Source organism: Sciurus carolinensis, chromosome 3 (genome assembly GCF_902686445.1).
Source record: "Sciurus carolinensis chromosome 3, mSciCar1.2, whole genome shotgun sequence".
Lineage (NCBI taxonomy): Eukaryota > Metazoa > Chordata > Mammalia > Rodentia > Sciuridae > Sciurus > Sciurus carolinensis.
The window spans coordinates 139,207,920-139,227,632 of record NC_062215.1 but is presented as its reverse complement, the minus strand read 5'-3'; the positions used below and the strand labels follow the sequence as shown (position 1 = coordinate 139,227,632).

The 19,713-nt window shown below is 42.2% G+C and overlaps 1 protein-coding gene across 4 annotated transcripts in view; it reads right to left on the bottom strand.

Moving 5' to 3' along the window:
- Positions 1 to 19,713, bottom strand: part of Myo1b (myosin IB) — a 179,262-nt gene that overhangs the window by 141,594 nt on the left and 17,955 nt on the right. For 3 of the 4 annotated variants that reach the window (XM_047543729.1, XM_047543731.1, XM_047543732.1), the window contains exon 2: positions 5,220 to 5,363. In XM_047543729.1, the coding sequence (XP_047399685.1) occupies positions 5,220 to 5,354 (135 nt within the window). In that variant the 5' untranslated portion in view covers positions 5,355 to 5,363. Of the gene's footprint in view, positions 1 to 5,219; positions 5,364 to 19,259; positions 19,360 to 19,713 lie in introns of those variants that run through there. The other variant, XM_047543730.1, reaches the window with a different exon arrangement.

Here is a 19,713-nt window from a genome sequence, read left to right as displayed (position 1 = left end):
TAAAAGTGCCTGGTACTATACTTATGGGGATTCTAATTCTAGTACTAACTTGTAAAAACTAAGACAATTTTTACCAGAGTTTCAAAGCAGACACTCTTACAAGTACAATTAGTTTCACAAAAGATCCTAAAATTGGGCTAATTCGGACTACATATCTGGATGATCCCCAACCTGACAATTCAGACAGAAAACAAACTAAATTTATTGGTGGGCACCAAAAATACTTCTTGTCAAAGAGCAGACACCTTGGTTCTTCAGTTTCCAAATTTGCCCTGGGCCTTGTTCTTACCTAAATTGCAGCCTTCCTATTCCTAAACAGAACCACTGTCCTGACCAGTCACCCTAAAAACAGCCGTGTCTGGCTGGATCTCAGCTTCACCACCTCCCACAACACAATATAAGTCCACATGAAATCCTGCCACCACTGCAATCTGGTCTGTGAGCGGGGGTGGGGCTGCCGGAAGAAGGTCTGACAAAGGACAGAAAGCATACAGAAAAGCAGCGCTCAGGAATGTCAGGACCAGCGTTTCCCAGCCATTGACCCCACACAGAGCCTGCCAGACCAAAAGGCACATCCTGCAGCTGGCCCCAGCTTGAGCCACTCTCTGCCAAGAGGGAGGAACAAAGGCAAACAGTCGCTGACCCTGGGTATCACCCATCTGCCCAACCTTTCCCTCCACCTCAGCATACCTGATCCTCCTGCATCTACAACTGAACAGCCCACAGCCCTTATTGCAAAGATCTTCTGGAACGGTCCCAGATTTGGAAACTCTTGTGGGGTCATGAATGGCTATGAACCAATTCACTGCTATTTAAACAAGTGTGTGAACCCACCTCAAAGCAAAGAGCAGATATTCCTGGAGCATGCGTTTTAGTCAAAGAAGGGTTGTGAGGAGTACAGGAGATTAAAATAAACCCATATGCACTGGAGAACAGAAGAAAACTTTGAATTACTTCTGGAAGCAAAGACGTCAGCAAAACTTGCCTGGAGCAGACTTCAACTATGCTCCAGGTGCCCTGTTAAACCTATTTACCTTTCTCTGCCATTAGAAGTTCACCAGTAGAACCGTCTGGGAATGTGCCTCTGGGTGCACTTGCAGCCTAGGAGTCATGTGATGAATGCCTCCCGTGGGGCACATCCCTCAGTGTGGCAGCAACATCAGTGAAGCTACTTCATTACACAATTCCCTACCGCACTGGCCAGGAGTTTACGGTAGGCAGCCTCCCACCCAACCCTTCTCTTCCTAGTATGTTGATAGGTAACTCACACACCACCCGTCTTCTTTGGAAAAGCTGACCCAAACCCAGTCCTAGAGTTAGATGACATTTTGTTAAGCCACTTGACTCATTCCTGTCACCTGGTCATGCTCAGTGGATTCAGAAGGGTATGTGACTCAAGTGGGCTAACCAGAATGAACCCCAGGACTCTGGCTTGGAATGCTAGAACAGAAGCATCCACTCCCCTCTGGACAGCAGCATGTAAATGCAGAGCATGAACTGCTGCAGCTGCTTTGCCATGAGGAAGCCTTCTGAGGCATGAATGAAGCAACAGCCACGGAGGTAAAGCACCTGGACAGGAAGAAGTCAAGTCCTTGGTGATATCAGTGAACCACAAAGTCAAACCACTTCTGAAAGCAGAACTACTTCTGGACTTCCAGGAATACAAGTAAACACATCTCCTTTGATTGTTTAGACCAGGTTGGGCTGGGTGACCACTACCAGCAACAAATATACACAACCCAACACTCTGACCAGTTCCAAAAAGCCTCATCCTATTCAAAGCTTCAAGTTTAGCGTGACAGCAAGGAAGTCAACCTAGCAGTCAGCTGACTACAGAGCCAAAGGACCACTGGGGGTTGAGAATGTGCTGGAAAGTTGATAACACACATCCGGGGCAGAGCGATTGCTCCTGAGAGCTCCGTGAAAGTGGGGACTAGTTCTTACTGGAGGGAAGAAGGAGGGTTAGATGGATGGCAGGACGGAAGAACAGAGTTCCCTGACCGAGGGCTGGTTCACAACAGGAGACTGCTGGAGGCTGCTGAGGTTTTGGCTGAACCCAGAGGTTAAAAGTCAAGTATCCTTCTACTCACAGTCCCCTTATCAACCATGGTTCTGAACATACAAATAACAATTCAATATGCTTGCATGAGGGTTCATCCTAGAAAGTCACCCAAAGTATAAATCAAAGCTATAAAACTATACAAGGGATTTTTTTCCTAACAGCAACTTCATTTTCTGAGAATTTAAAAACAAAGTTAGTACAAGAGAGTAAGATGTTGTGTGTCATATTAACTCAGCCTTGGGTATCAAGCTTAACAATTCTGTAGTAACCCATGAACAAAAGCAAACTAGGAATATCATCAGAATAAGAGCCAGAAATAGATTCCCTTAGGGTGGGATGCATGACATGTGGGGCTGGGAAACATGGTAATCAAATTTATAAAAGTTAACAAGGCTTTCTCTGTGCACATACAAATACACACAAACATAGGTACGATTATAAATCCCCCCACTTAAAAAAAAGGAATACACTACACACATTATAATCAGTCTTTTTATGATACTTAAAAATAGAAAATGCCTTGCCCTCCAACATGATATGTATTTAAAGTTACAAAATGATGGCACACATCTCATGAAATGGTAGCCCATGTGCATTGTTATGGTTTGGATGTGAGGTGTCCCCCAAAGGCCCACATGTGAGACAATACAGAGGAGAAATGATTGGGTTGTAAGAGTCTCAACCCAGTCAGTGAATTCATCCCTGATGGGATTAACCGAATTGGTAGGGTGTGGCTGGAGGAGGTGGGAACTGGGGCATGGCTTTCAGGTATATATTTTGTATCTAGAGAGTGGAGTCTCTCTCTCTCTCTCTGCTTCCTGATTACCATGATGTAAGCTACTTCCCTCCACCACCCTCTCCAGTCACGATGTTCAGTCTCACCTTGAGCCTGGAGGAATGGAGCCCACCTTCTATGAACTAAGACCTCTGAAACCATGAGCCCTCAAATAAACCTTTCCTCCTCTATAATTGTGCTGGTCAGATCATTTAGTCACAGCAGTGAAATAGCTGACTAAAACAAGCATCATGGAAAACATTAGTTGATATCAATACCTGGAAGCAAAAGTCAATTCTCTGCTTTTGTTTTAACCAGAAAGAGCATTCCAAAAATAGTTTAGAAAATAAAATTATATACAGCTGAAACCCAGACATTTTGTCTGCTAAAGACTCATGAATGTTAACACTTGGCATTTTGTTAAAAAGGAGACTGTTTTATTTTTTAGTGGCCTCAACAAACCAGGTATTCAAATGCACGTAATGTTCTACTCTCCCTCCTATTTTCAATTCATCAAAAAGTGAACTGTGCTTCTTAGAGCCAAAAAGAAAAATGATCAGTAACGTTAGTTACAATCTAATTGATTCCTCCTATCTCCATCTCACAGACCAGTGTTTAAAGGCTGTCTTTTATGTGCTATCAGACTACACTTTCAATGAAAGCTGCAGAACCGTCAGGCTTTCCCACCTGAAAGCACAACTGCTGTACTTGGAGGGAAAGCGACACCGAGCCTCATTGCCAAGCCAAACAGCACCCCTGCCCTGCTCCCAGCAGCCTTTCATACCTTTTCCATGTGGATCAGCATTTTAAATAACCCCTGAACTGTAACTACACCTCAGTTCAGTATCCAATTATCAAATTAATATTCCAAAAGTAGGATCCACACGTCTCAGGTTACCATCAACCCTCCCCCACCTCCGACAATACCTCAAGAAGGATGAAGAGTTCCACTCCCAGATGATGTCTCACTATCATGAAGAAATTCATCACCCAAACTGATCCTTGAAACATGCTAGGTACTGTGGTCTGAATGTCTGTGTTTCCTCCAAAACTTGTATGTGAAAACCTAATCAAGGCTGTGATGGATTCAGGGGGGCGGGGCCTTTGGAGATGATCAGGTTATAGGTGGAGCCCGTTTGAATGAGGTTAGTCACAAAAGAGGCTCCCGCCATGAGGGTTCCAAGAACCATCCAAGAACCAAGCAGCAGGTCCTCACCAGACACTGAATCTACCAGCCCCTTCACCTCCAACTTCCCAAAACTGGGAGAAATCATTTTCTTTATCTTTATAAATGACCCAATTCACATTATTTTGTTATAGCAGTCTAAACAGACTAAGACAGTTGTCTAAAAAAAAGGAAAGCTGTTATATGACAGAAAGGAATATGTTATAATTTTATATATCATTTTTTAAAATATATTAGTTCCACAAAAGTTATAATTGTTCCTATTTGTATCTCCATTTATTTACTGATTTATATTTGCTTCCCACATTGATAGAAAAATGAAGCACAGCCCAAGAATCCAGTTCTTCTCCATGCACAGATGCACATTTTTGAAAGAGGAAAAAAGAACTCAGAAGCAAGACAAAATCTATTAAAGCGATTTCCATTCAATCTATCCCATTTCCTTCTCAGCTACTGGAATGAGGGATCAATGCCCCATCTCCTTGGTTAACAATACACCTTTACCTCCACAGATGCAAGTGCTGTGTTTTATGCAAACTCCTGAAAAGCTTCAGATAAAAGTATCTTCAAATGTGTTCAATATATTTAGAGAACTTGCTAAAGTAACTGTGAAATCCTTTATAAAGTGTTTTCTACTTTTGTCTCCATTTATATGACTTCATTTGTGTATATGGCCTTATACTTTGTATAATGCAGGACACAACTATTCCCAAACATCCAGGGACCAAGCCTGTATTTTTATCTAGTGATTTGCTAAAAACAAATGTCAAGAAGATTCCTATCTTTTTTGACAGATCACTGCCTTACATTTTAATGAGTAGCTTCTCAATGATTAGACTTTATTAATCTTAGGAAGGCATGCAAGATGTCTATAGATTTCAGAACTCCATGTGCACAGATGTTCTTCAGGGGGCAGGAACTAAAATATTCCATTTGCTTTAGAATTTCCCCAAGACCCCGCACAATACACCGCACACAGCTGAAATTCTTTAAATACCATAAGGAAAGACATTTGACTCTAATCAATATCACTCATGTGCCAATCAGCAAGTACTCAAAACTCTCTCTCTGAGGGTATAAACAAATACCCTGGATTCCAAGGAACAGAGAGAGTAGAAAAGTCTGATATAAAAGGCCAGCTCTCTTCTTCAACACACAGAGTCCAAACACCACAGGTGACCTGCTCGTGTACTCACATAGATTTCATTATGGTCAAAACGCTTCTTGAGGTTGTTGATGAAGGTCTCCTCATTGAGAGGTTCTAAAAGAACCATATCTCCAACTCCAATCATATTGTCCAGAAGTGACGTTTTCACCTCCATTTTGGCCATGGTCTTCCACTGTAGGAGAGAGGAAAAGGAGTCACTTTAAATGCACAAAATTATTTCATATGGGTTCTTGGCACCAATAGAGAAATGACCTTCACCTGACTCAAAATGTCATAACCTCTCCTCCCAAAGACCTACGTCAGAGGTCTCTGACATGCTGCTATTGCGCCATTTGAGAACTTGCTCCCAAAAGTAAACCTCCTGCCCAGTCCATCCTCCCAGGCAAAGTCCATCCACAGAAAGAGCCACTAGGAAGCCAAGGTCTCCAGTTTCTTCTTTTAGGCCATCTCCTCTCCCTCACAGACTAACAGACTTCAGTAACAAAGTCCAATCCACCCCTCCCAGACCTTGCATACCAAAGTCAGGCTTTCTCTAAGATGAGACCCTCCACATTCCATGATGATATTCAGAAGGCATTTTCTCAAGAAATACTGTTTGAAAAATAATGCTGCTAACAATTATTGGGCATTTTCCAGCTAGCAGACACTATACCAAAGAACTTTGCACACATTAATTAATTCGATCCTCAAAATAACTCTAGAAGGTAGGTAATGTTATCTCCATTTTAAGATAAGAAATTCAAAGCTCAGAGAGATTAAGAAACCTGCCACAATTATTTAGAAGTGGTTTGCCTGTAGTGTATAAGCACTCTGACACCACTTAGAGCACTGAAACTACAGGTGATCTCATTCTAGGCACCCAACACTGATATACAGAAAAGAATACAACTCACTTGTAAAGAGAGGTTGCCCGTAGAAGATAACCTGCCAAGAGAGACTCCATGTTCTTAATTCTCATTCCAACAAACATGCCACCATAAAAGCAAAATGACTAGACCAGAAACAAGTTTCCCTTTGGCTCAATGGGAAAGCCCACCAGGAGAAACAGAGGCATGCTACAAAGACAGCATGCTACCCCCACTGCAAATTGTAGGGTCTCCCAACAGAGGAATCTCCAAGGCTCCCAATCTGACCACTATCAAGTGTACTAAAGTTCTTTTCAAATATTGGAACATAAGAAAGTGTGTGAAGTGTGTGTGTGTGTGTGTGTGTGTGTGTGTGTGTGTGATGTGTATGCCCACGGCTGTTACTTTTACCAGGATGTAGAACTAAGATCCATCCCCTCTAAATTTTTGCAATGCAGAAGTGAGGTTTATATAGCTTTGGTATCCTCTACACAATAACACTTCTAATAAATACTTACATATATGTATATGTGCCCATCACACTGGGTGGTAAGTACATTTGATTCTTCCTACTATGGAATCACCCAACATGCTATCTCATACAAAAGTTGGTCTGCCTGCTTAAATTTTAGCAATTTAAATAAATTTCCCCCTGTTATGGTCTCAAATATAAATAGCAATGTAAATGAATTCATAAACATATCTTTTATTTATGACCTCAATAAATTTCCTCCCTCAACTCTGGAAAGTCAAAAGAGAAACTAAAATGAAGTCAGTAGGTTCTCCAATGAGAATTACTACACAAGGTCGGGTGCTGTGGTATATGCCTGGAATCCCAGCGGCTCCGGAGGTTGAGGTGGGAGGATGGATAAGAAGTTCAAAGCCAGCCTCAGCACAGCAAAGTGCTAAGCAACTCAGTGAGACCCTGTCTCTAAATAAAATACAAAATAGGGTTGGGGATGTGGCTCAGTGGTTGAGTGCCCCTGAGTTCAATTCTTGGTACAAAAAAAAAAAAAAAAAAAAAAAGAATTACCACATAATAAGTATTTAATTTCTGTTAATTTTCTGTAAATTTTTTTTTTAAATTCATGCCAACCACACTTTGAATAAACAGTCCCAGATATCACTGGCAACAACAGCAGTCCAAAGAATGGTTTCATGTATTTTGAAGTAGGCTGGGCTCTGTTTTGGAACAAAATAGGTGAGGGTGGGAGTCATCTGCAATTTTCTGGGGATGGAGCAGAAGCCAGAGACAGCTGAGCTGACGCCAGCATCCACGGAAACTCGTGCACAAGAATAGGACTGTGAGTGCCAACCTCTGTCACAATAGATTAACATTTAAATCAGATCTCAAGTTCTCAGTCTCGTGTGTGATGCCAAAAGCACTCTAGCTGCAATGCATTACATATAATTTGGCAGATGAGGGAAGAAGGCTTAGGGATTAAGGGGGAAGTCAACCTGAGAAGGGTTTCAAAAATAACTACCTCAAACCAGCAATTTGAATTAAGAAAAGTGGTTGAATGGGAACTCTGCCCGCCTGGGGTGGATTTCTGTACATAGTCTATTTATAGAAACAGCTGCAGAAAGACAACACCACTTTGCTGCAGGTAACAATAATTAACCAGCCAGTCTATCTCTGGAACTAAACCTGCTTCACCATCTTTACAAATATAAGTTTCAAGGAAGTTTGTATAGGCTCTGATTTTTACACTCCTATCCCAACTTTACAACCCAAAGTTAGGAGGTGGGGTGTCAGGACAACACAAATGCTGTGTAACAGGCAACTGAAAAAAAAAGTGAAAAACCGAAAACACAATTTTTGCAAACCAAAATAGGACAACAGAACAATGCAAGCGAAAAGACAATGCCAAGATTCATTTAGTCCTTCAAACACAGTTCATTCATCTTTTCAGCATGTAGATACTTTGAAGGAGAATACAGTGACAACTTCCCTCATTCTCAAAGTCAAAACAGGACATGGCATGGGGGTACTGGCAAATCGCCCTACAAATGGACTGGTTTCCCATGTTGTCACCACCATCTCCAAATTGGGTTCAATTCACCTTGATATCTCAATGAAATTAGTTGGTATATTGGCTCCGCCAAAAGAAAATGTTTTTCCCCCCTCTGACAAAGCTATGCTCATCAATGGAACAAATTTCAGAACCACTTGTTAACTCAATGTTTCCATAAACCATCAAAGAATCCACGTGGACTTACAGGGAGAATTAAATGGGAATGTACATAGAAAATGGAGGATATCTTTTGTTTACAACATGTATAGACACAGCTAGATAATAGAGAGATGGATGGATAGATCTTCTTCCTTCCCAAGAGCCCTCAGGGGGATCCACACTGTCCTGGAGAAGCCAATTCCAAGCCATGCTTCACCATCAGCGTGTGATCCACACTAAGTCAACCAACATGCCCAGCCATCACCAAGTCACTTTTTCTTTTTTTTTATTGTAAATAAATGTTGTTTCTCTGTTTGTACATGGAGTCAAGGCATACCATTTGTGTAATCATAAATTTACATAGGGTGATGTTGTTTGATTCATTCTGCTATTTTTTCCCTTACCCCCCACCCCTCCCACCCCTCTTTTCCCTCTATACAGTCCTTCCTTCCTCCATTCTTGCCCCCTCCCTAACCCTAACTCTAACCCTAACACTAACCCCTCCCACCTCCCATTATAAGTCATCATCCACTGATCAGGGAGATCATTCGTCCTTTGGTTTTTTGAGATTGGCTTATCTCACTTAGCATGATATTCTCCAATTTCATCCATTTGCCTGCAAATGCCATAATTTTATCATTCTTTATGGCTGAGTAATATTCCATTATATATATATATATATACCACAGTTTCTTTATCCATTCATCAATTGAAGGGCATCTAGGTTGGTTCCACAATCTGGCTATTATGAATTGAGCAGCTATGAACATTGATGTGGCTGTATCTCTATAGTATGCTGATTTTAAGTCCTTTGGGTCTAGGCCAAGGAGTGGGATAGCTGGGTCAAATGGTGGTTCCATTCCAAGTTTTCTAAGCCACTTTTAAAAGATTCAAGGCAAGGTATGTGACTGAGCCTGAGGCTTGGGCTTGGACAAGGGTTCTCTCTGCCTCTGGATGGCATGACTTGCAGACGTGACGCTTGGAACGGCTGCAGTCATCTCTGCTTTCATGAGAGGCCAGTTCCAGGAAGAGGACAACACATGGAGGAGGGCGGGGCAAGAAAATGACTGAGAATTATTAGTGATGGAGAACCAATGACATCACACACCTCTGGATCAAATTGCCCTTGAATCCTACTGCTCCCCTGCCTCTCAAGTTTTCAGGAAAGTAAGCCAATTAGTGTTCTTTATTGTTGAAGTTGATTAAGTTGAATTTTCTGTTATTTGCAACAGAAAGCAACTTACCTAATAATAAAAGAAACTGTTAGCAGGAAGTAACATTAAAAAGCAGGAACTAGCTGGTTAAGCACAGGGTGGAGGGCAAGGGATCCTCTTTAACTAGAAGAACGATCACCTTTGATATTGAACAAACAGCTGATGAAGTCGTAGCCTTGAGACTTGGACCTTGTGCCTGAAGAACATGAGGAAAATTCAGGATGCCGGAATATGCATTAGTAAAACTGGCCTGTGAGAAAGGTCAGAGGAAAACCTGCTGCTGCTCAGAGGCGCCACTGGGCCTGGATTGACCTATCCCAAGCCAACTGCTTTGCCTCTATAGCCTGATAAAGGGGTAAGCCCTCCCAGCCTGAAGATGTAGACTGAGAGGTACTACCATGCTCCACTGCTGCCCTCACTTCTTACTGGCCCCACGTGGATTCTGTCAACCAAGAGCTATGGCACTCTGCAGAGAACCAGGGCCAGGAGACACCTTCTCAGGCCAGATTCTAACTTCAATACCTTGGGACTTGCCATTATCACCACCTTTAGTGACAAGTCCACAGCAGCAAATAACCCTTCAACACCAACCACATTTTTAAGGAAGCTAAGGTGCCAAGCAAGTTGGGCTGACAGTCACTGTCTGATTCTTCACACAATCAACCCCCAAGTCCTTCGACTCACAAGAACACAAAGGAACTGCTAAAGCACACCAACCCGTAACAAAGTCCTCTTACCAATGCTCATCTCAGACGTGGCCATGAAGACAAAAGGACCAAGGGGATCTTCCTGGAAAGCAGAACCCCTGAAGGGGGGGTGACCATGTTTTCAGCAACACAGGGAGAGCTGCATATATTGGTTGGCACATTTTATTTTCCTAATCAAAGGTATGGTAAGCAAAGTTCATGTGAGTACTGGACAGCCACAGAGGAGAGCCATAGAAGACATTTCTTTCTCTTTCTCTCTCCAGTTATACAAGTCCTCTATTTCCTGTTTGCACCTGATCTCTCATTTAGGGAGTCCTTGGGTACAAAGAGCCTTGTAAGAGGTAGCGCCCAATTTCCATTACAGAATCCAAAGGAGACAGATTTGTTCTCTCTACCCCAAGATAGGCAGAAGGTGGGAACTTAGCTTGTGTGCAGCCCATCAGATCCTCCTGGGAGGTGACGACAGCAGGTGGTGATGGCTGGAGGTTACACCCATCACTCAGCAGCAGCAACAGCAACAGTAGCATGGAGATCAAGTGCTTCTCTGGTCCTCTGGCCTTTCCTTGCCTCCTGCCTGCCTCCCAATTCCTGGTCATCCAACCTCTCTGCAATTCTATATATCTCTATATTCTTCCTACCTTGCCAGCAACCAAGATCCCTAACTGACATGAAACTAAACACTGTGCCCAACGTGGAGTAGTATGTTAGATCTTCACTATTACATAAAATCTAACCTTTCTCCCCTATCTTGGTGAAAGCAATCTATAAAACACAATGGCTGGTGGATCCTCCTGAGAAGCCCCCAAGGAGGGTGGGGCTGGAAACAGAGCCCCTCCAATTCAGGGTGCTGACTTAGGCCAGCCACCAGCCCACCAACTGGTGCCAGGCTCTCTCCAGCTGTTGATCTACCCAAAAAGAAAAGCAAAATATGTGACTGCATTGTTCCTACCCCCACCTACTCTCATCTCAAAACTTCCAAAATCACTGCCTATATTTCAAAGTACACTAGTTCATTTACTAGAATCTTTAGCAGTACAAAAATATCATTTAAAATACTGAAAGCATCATTTCAAAATTTCCTCAGAATCAAAAAGAGAATGCAGCATAAACATCCTATAGCATCTTAAAATGGCCATCTGTAACCTAACATTTAAATATAACTACTGTACCCAGCCAATAACCTTAAATTACAAGCTACCATGTGAACGTCATCTGTGCTTAGGAATGTCAAGATCAACTCTTCAACCTATGTTGAAACAGTCAGACAAAGGAGTACCTCCCCATAAGTGCACAATCACACCACTGTAATATCAAAACAATAATGCTAAAAAGCTATTCCCAATTAATAATGTCACAGGAATAACTAACAAAAGATAAAGGATAAATTAAAATAAAGCTCATCTTAGCTGGCAGTACCCTCACTGAATTCAAAGTTCTCAGAGTACCTTAGATAAGAACAAATGCATATTTTTAAGTTGAAACACTTGCATTGCAGAATTGAAAGTACATAAACAAATCAGAACTGAGCTTACAATTAACAAGAATTAAGTCACTAACATGACTAAATTTGAAACAACTTTTCAAACAAAGTCAAAAAAGTTATTTGCAGAAAAAATTAATGAAAGATTTTTTATTGCTTGGTAGCTAAATGAGGACATTTAACACTTGTCTATTTTAATGTCATTAGCAATATACACCAGAGGCAGTAGCACCGGGCCCACTTCTTAGCATGGTAACAACTGTTCTCTATCTGACTCCAGTTCCACTCATTAACCTTGTACAGTGCATGATGGTGCCTTTTCTAGAAAATCAGCTCTTTGGTGTCAAGAGTCACTCCTTTTTCATCCTTATTTCCCCCAAAGGCACAGTGCACAGCCTTCTGCACATGGTAGGCATTCAGAGAAATACAAAAGGAAAAAGAAGTATGCAAATGTAAGCCTGGCAACTGAGTCACACAACAATGCATGTTCTCACAGCTGTCCCCCGCGTTGGTTCAGCAGCAGACAGGCAAAATAATGACTGCGGCTTCAAGCCACTTTGATCCACTCCTCCAAAAACATAATATCAACAAAGGACAGGAAACAGAATTGAGCCACTTGGCTCCCAGTGAGAGCACTAATGCTTTTAAGAATGACATGAAAAACATATTTAAGTAAGAAAATGGGGCCAATGTGGCAAGATTTCATGAACAAAATAACTCTCAGCAAATCCTGATGGCAAAAGAGACAAAGGAGTTAAGCAGCAAAGTCTATAGGACATGGTTTACTACCTAATGTCAGGAGAAAGTGACTGAGAAAACTGCAAGTTTCTTCCTAGATCTTTTTAAGTAGTGCCAGACCTCATCTCTCTCAGAGAGGTTAAATTTCCATTCGGGTCAGCTCAACCGCATGTACAGTACTGAGTCCTCTTGCACTGCTGGCATTGTGTGACATGCTAAGGACACAGTGAACAGTCCTCCCCAAGCCTCCCATCAAGAGATCACAGTCCTTCAGGACAGTCAAGAAAACAACCCATGTCTGATATTTCAAATGATGCCCTAAAAGTAATACGTGTTCCTATAGAAAAAAAAAAAAAAAAATGAGTCAATTTAGATGAGCAAAAAGAATATAAGCTGAGTTCGACATCCTCATGCTTTGGTCTAAGACCTCTTGAATTTATTAGAATCCCTTCGAAATCTGATTTTTATAAGCAAAGAATTGGCCGTCATTTCTGGTTTTGTAGGTTCTGACATGTAGTCTCAAGTAGGAATATGAAAAAGCTCAACAGGAGCTTCAAAATGTAGAGCTGCAGCAGTAATGCCCCCAAACACCTTTAAATTCAGCCAAATCGCTTGGCCATCTGCCCCTTTATTCTTAGCTTCTCCCTCTCCCCCAAATTACCAACTCATTTTATCAACAAAGTGTATATCAATCACCTACATGTTCCCACAATCTAAATACCTGTCCCAAGCCTATATCTTCTACCATCTCACACCAAAAGATGAAAAAGAATGGAAAGAATTCTTACTCCCTCTAAATTCCACAGTCCCAACTGACCCAGGTTCTCAGTCTTGGTTTCTCTGTCTCCTACTTTCTCTGGCCATCCAAACTCTCAATGATTATATTGCTTTAATCACTCTATGTCCATCTCTGCTCCCCAATAGCCTGCTAAGTGGTCTTCCTGTCTTACCTGGCCACCACGACACATGCCAGCCCTTTCCTTTCCCACTCCAGGCACCACAATACCCAAATCACCTTTTAAAATTACGATCTGATCAGGTACACCCTCCTTCAAAACCATCAATGACCCTTGGGTACCTCTGAGTCAATATTCCAATTCTTTAGCAGATCCTCCAAAAATAATTAAACCTAGAGTCACCACATGGCCCAGCAGTTCCACTTTGGGATACACAATGAAAAGTAGTGAAAGCAGACTCCAACAGACATCCATACATTCGTAAGAGCACATATTCACAACAGCACATTCATAACAGCCATAAAGTAACTCAAGTGGTCACTGATGAAAGAACAGTTGAACAAAAATGTGAAAGACAGATACAATGGAACAGTATTCAGCCTTAAACAGGAAGAAAATTCCGATATACACTACCACATGGATGAACCTTGGGGACATTACTCGTAGTGAAATAAGCCAGTCATAATAGACATTATGATCCACTTACAAAATGAACCTGAAACAGCCAAATTCATGAAAACAGAAAGTAGAAGTTTGGTCACCATGGTTGGATTGGGAGAGCTTATGGAGTTTCAGTTTTGGAAGATGAAGAGGTTCTGAGGATGGGTGGTGGTAATGGGACACAATGATTGCCAAGAGTGGTTCCAGCTATAGGCGCTCAAGGGGCTCAGTTGGGCTCTTGGTCTTAAATTAATCCCCCAGATTTCAACTCCAGTGAGAAGCCATCCGTCACAGCCAGCATGCTCTGAGCACACCAACTGCTATGGGCTGAATGCTGGTGTCCCCTACCTAACACAAGCTGAAGCCGCATCCTCCAATGTGATGGTATTTGAAGCTGATGCCTTTGAAAGGTGACTAGGGTGAGGAGGTCATGAGGGGAGAGGCACAATGGGATTAAGACCCTTATAAGATGAAAGAGAAGACGACAAGAGTTCTCAAGCTCTCTCCCATCCTCATCTGAGGAGACAGTGAAAAGGCAGCTGTCTGCAAGCACACAGGACCATGACCAAGAACCCAATGTGCCAGCACCACTGTCTCGCACTTCCCAGCCTCTCTAGAACTGTGGGATGAATGTCTAGTGTTTAAGTCCCCAATCTATGGTATTTGTCACAGCAGTCCTCACACACTATCTACCAACATCCATCTAGCAAGTGTGTTGTAGGAATGAGAACCTCCACCCCTCCCCTGCAGAGGAGGGCTGGGATTCTCAACGTGCAATGGCCCCACTCCCTGGCAGCACTGCTGGCGCAGACTCAGGGTGTAGAGTAAAGGAACATGCATTAGAGAGGCCCAGTACATTCTTCTGTCCTACACTGTTTGCAACACCTCTGTTCTCCCAGCCCAGGTCATAACCTGCAAAGAACATCTTCACCAAGGATTCAAATTAGAACCAAGACAAGACACTTGATCAGTATTCACCAACCTATGGGTACGAGGAACAGAGACTGGACTCTTCAGGGCAATTTACTTAAGCAGCATGGTTCTCAAAGGAGATGGGGCTAGTGGACCACCCAGACCCACACAGGGTATATGTAAGGTTGCTCAGAGCATGTGAGAACGTGGGCCCACATGCATTTGTGAAAAGAGTCAAGTGGGCTGATTCTCATTCCTACCAATACACTTGCTAAGAGAAAATTTTAAAAGGTGTGTCTATCCATGGCAATTATTTCACAAATTATAGTTATCTGACTTTCCAATCCTGCATTCCATTGTTATAGCCACTACATACTGAAGGTTTCCCCACCCCTACACTTTCTCTAAAGCTTTCTGTTAAGAATATTTAATGTATTGCTACTAGGAGGGCTTTCAATAGAGTCCTGGATTAGGGAAGGGAAGAGGCACAACTATGGGGCCATTTCCACAGAGTGTGATGTTGCCTTTGTTCAAACTCTGGATAAGACAAAGGACATTACATCAACAGGCAATGGAATCAGATTTGAACAAGGAGTGAAAACAAACAGACAAAAGCAAATGGAAGCCATATGCCATACAGCCTGTCTCCAGCCTGGAAAAGCCCTGTGACTGGGAGGGACAATTAATTCCACATTATAGTTGTCTAAGGGTTAACACTCCAGAGGTGTCTCTGCAGAGCCAGAGATGGGTCAGGAATCACCAAAGATAAAGGTCAAGGCTGACTTCTGTTGGAGCCTGAAAAAAGACTGACCTTGATCAACAAAAGCTGCCAGCCAGGAGCTGATGTACCCTGATGTATCCTCGGTCTAAGGCACAGACCAGTTATACAGGATTTGAAAAATACCATCTAGGACATTAAAGCTTTTTCTTTCCCACTGTGGAAAGTATGACAAACATACCATCTAGACTAGAAGGACTTTTGAGTCAAATAACAAAACAGCGGCTTCTATAACAACATTGAAGATTGTGGATTAGTAGTTACCAAATCTCTCTTTTGGCATGTGAGCAAAATTTTAAATTTCCAAAGTGATTTTTGCATATCTTTAAAGAGCCAGGAGTCAGACCTCAGGAACCCAGGCAAAACCTTCTCACAGAAAGCACAAGACACCAGAGGAACAGCATGTCTAGTTTCTGAAAGAGCCAGGGCAAGGATGAAGCCCTCCTGAGTGGCTGGAGGGTGGTCTTGCTATATTATGCACCTACCCTTCAGTCTAACTCCTAAATTGTCAAACTCTTCACAGTACCCCGGGGTTTTTTAAAGAGTAGCTTCACTTCTGCAATACAAAAGTCAGAACAATTGACCATGAAGGTCCCTTTCAGTCCACATCAATACTGCACAGCACAGGCTTTGCGATCACAGACCCAGGCTCAGATCCAAGGGAATTCATCTCTGCAATTCAGGTCTCCATCTACAAACTCAGGGCCGACAACATCCGTTCCCTAGGACTGTTTCACAGACTGAGAAAGCAAACTCCCGCATGCCAGTTCCCTCTCATCCCAATTCCCATTTCTTTTTCTGATCCTGAAGAGCCTGTCACCTACTCACCTATCCTGCCTTCTGGCAAGTGTGTCCAGATAACCTAGAGTTGCCTCATTGGCAACAGACTTTCCATGGGGTTTCCCTGAGGAGGAAATACAGCCAACATCATTGTCCCCACCGTCATTTCCCGAAGGAAGTTCTGCAGAATCATGGCAGGAATGGCTGCCAAAATTCGAGGCAACTTCAGAGAGGGCCATCTCTCCAAGGTCTATCAGAAAGCCACGTCAAGCTCTCCCTTCTCTGCCCCCCAACTCCACTGAGGCACCTCTCACGTGCCACTAACCAGAAAGTCCAGAAGGAACAGCAAGCAGCGCTGGCTTTAGGGGGGACCTGCAGTCATGCTATCCAGCTCATACTGAATGTTATGAGAATCAATGAGCTAACGTCTGAAGGGCTACGAGTCCCTGCAGGACAAGGTAGCCAAAAACTATAAACCACTGTTCTATGCTGAAACACAAACTCGGCTGCACGAGGGAATGTGCTAATTATAACCCACAGAATTCTCAATTTGTTCCCTCAAGGCAGATTAAAAAAAAATTCCAAGAAGTCAGATGTGTTTAGATTGGCAAACCTGAGACCCTGGAACCCCTGGGCGAATGTAAAACTGCTCAAATATAACTGGCACATCCAACAGCTCTGATTGGCCCTAGTAGATACACAGACGCCAAAAACGACCAGTAATTATTACATTGAATACAGCTACCAGGGGAAAATCAACTTCCTTTCCAAATGAATCAATCTGTTAATCAGAGAGTCCAAATCTTGTTTTGTTCCACATGCTAACATCCTCACCGAAGTCCTCCTGTCCCTTGCTTGCCCTCCCCCTCTGCTAACAGTACTTGTAGAGTCATTCCTCTGTCCTCTTTATACTTGATCGGATCATCCAACCATTCAAGGTGTGTGCTAATTAAAATTTAATGCAGAATGATTTGCACCTGGAGGCACTCCCGTGGGGGTTTCTATACCGGTGCGGTGAGGGACCACTCCAAATCAGATCTTGAAGACAGCTGGCTGAACAAAGATACTCACAACTCACATAACATAGCCGGCTACACTGGAGCTACAACTACCTTCTTTGAAAAGTATGGGCCTTTGCATTATTCAGACAGAAAGAAATACTGAGTGTATTCTTGTTCCAAGTAAGGAAGCAGGTTATTCCTCAAGGAAACAGCAGCTCTGGCATTCTGCAACAGCCCACAGAGGTCAGCAACTATCACAGCACTTCCCCCAGAGAACTCAGAAGACCCCAGATGCAGACTCAGTTCGGCAGCTCGCTCACTGAGCCCTGGGCACGCTGCCACCTCTGAGCCTCAGTTTACCCACAAAAGTATGTAATGCGTCAGCTCCTAAGATCTCGTCCCAATTTCCATCATTGTTGAGTCAACAAAAAAAGACTTGCTTCTGGAAAGACTAAGTTCCTATCTTATGAGGTTCTAAAGAATGTTAAAAAACAAAAGCCAGCAAATGCCAGTCCACAAAAATCTTTCTCAATGACATTTTCTCAGAGGCAAAGGAAAGCAGCCCTCCTTTGCTCTGACCTCACCATCAAAAAAATGTATTAAAAGTCTAACTAGGGCTGGGGTTGTGGCTCAGTGGTACAGCGTTTGCCTGCCGTGTGTGAGGCCCTGGGTTCAATCCTCAGCACCACATATAAATGAATAAATAAATAAATAAATAAATAAGAAATAAAGGTCCATTGTCAACTAAAAAAAATAAAAAAAAAAGGTCTAACTATATGCAGCATAGAAAAGACACAGCTGATCAACAGGATTCAGTAAAGCCATGGAGATACATGTAAAAGACTTCTCTGTGTGTTTACAGTTATGTACAAGGTTAGCTGCCAAATGGAACTGATTATTTTAAAAAATTCACCTACTTATAAAAGCAACAAGGGATCTAATAATTACACATTTAAAAATCCATACATACAAAGGAAGAGAAGGACATCATTACTCAATGGTGCAGCTTCGGCAATGCCTTTGTACTCAGGGTTAAGAAAAAGTTCTTTGGAATAATAAAAATTCAGAGGCTTCCTCAAGCAGTTAGCTATGAAAATAAAGTCTGAGAAACTATGTAAACAAAGGGAGAGATGTTTAGACATTTACATTAGGATTTCATGAATGTTTATGGGTTGAGAAGTGATCAAACAAAAATAGTTAAGATGTTCCCAAGAAGACCCTGATAATGTACAGACAAAACTACTGTCATTTAAAAAGAATTTTTAAAGAAAATAGCTAAATCGCTGTAGTGGGCTATTTCACCTAAGCTGATTAAGATCAACAATCACGTTACATTTTAGAAGTTTTTCTGAGTCAATTTCTAATCAGTTTTTTTTTTCATGTTGGAAGCATTATTTAATTTAAAATCAAAGACATCCTAATTCTTACTCATTTCTAAATGCACTCTGTAGTATTTACAAAGAGATACATAAGCGACCTACAAGGTACACCATAAATAACAAGTCACACATAAATGTTCACCAAAATTTGTTTACAAATTTACATTTATAAATGTTAACTAAACTGAACAAAAGCTCTGCAAATATACAAACATTCTACATGTTACAGCAGTTATTTCACATATTTATACAAGCACACATACATACAAATGCACACTTTTTTCCCCTGGCATACACCACGTACTTTGTTATTAACTTGTGAAGTTACACAAAAATCCATTTTTAAAGTTACTCAGCTTGACCATGTAAAGTCAAACTTCCCAAAGGAAATTTTAGTAAGAAATAAAATGTGCAGTAGTGAACTACACCGTAAAATCCTCATTAAGAAAAGTTACTTCCCTCTACACGTAGTTTAGCCAAAAAGCGTTCTTGAAATATATCAATAGATGATAAATCAGCAAATCAAAACTACCCACAACTTAAAATTCACAGTTGTACCCTTAAGAATGTACCTCGACAGGTAGGTGGGTATAGGAAAACTAGAGTCCTTTCTAAATGACATAAATATACTGTCCCCCTCGTTTAGAAATTAAAACCACTTACCAACTTTTCTTCCCCATTATTCTTTCCCCTGATTTAACCAGCACTTCGGCACTCAGTTGATATGAAAGGAAGAGACAAACATTCGTTGTGACAGGAGAACACACTAAGTACAACAAATATTTTGCACACAGATAAGACGGGGAAAGTAGGTCAATATCCTGAGGCTAGGAAGAGGCGGCCTCCACTTCCACCCAGGACCGCACTGTTTGATTAACCCTGCTGGACTCGCCTCTAGCCACAACCTGTGGCTCTGAAGGGGCACCTGGTCTGCACAAGACCCTGGAGAAGAGAGGCTGTGGCTCCATCGCTTCCTGCAATTGCAATCTCGGTGGAGGGAAAAAACCCTTCAGAGCAACATGAGCAGTAAAACCGGTGCTCACCCAGGGCAGCTGATTCACCTCAAAGGAGGTACAGAGAGATCAACATTATGTTTAGAGGTGCAGTGGTTATCCTA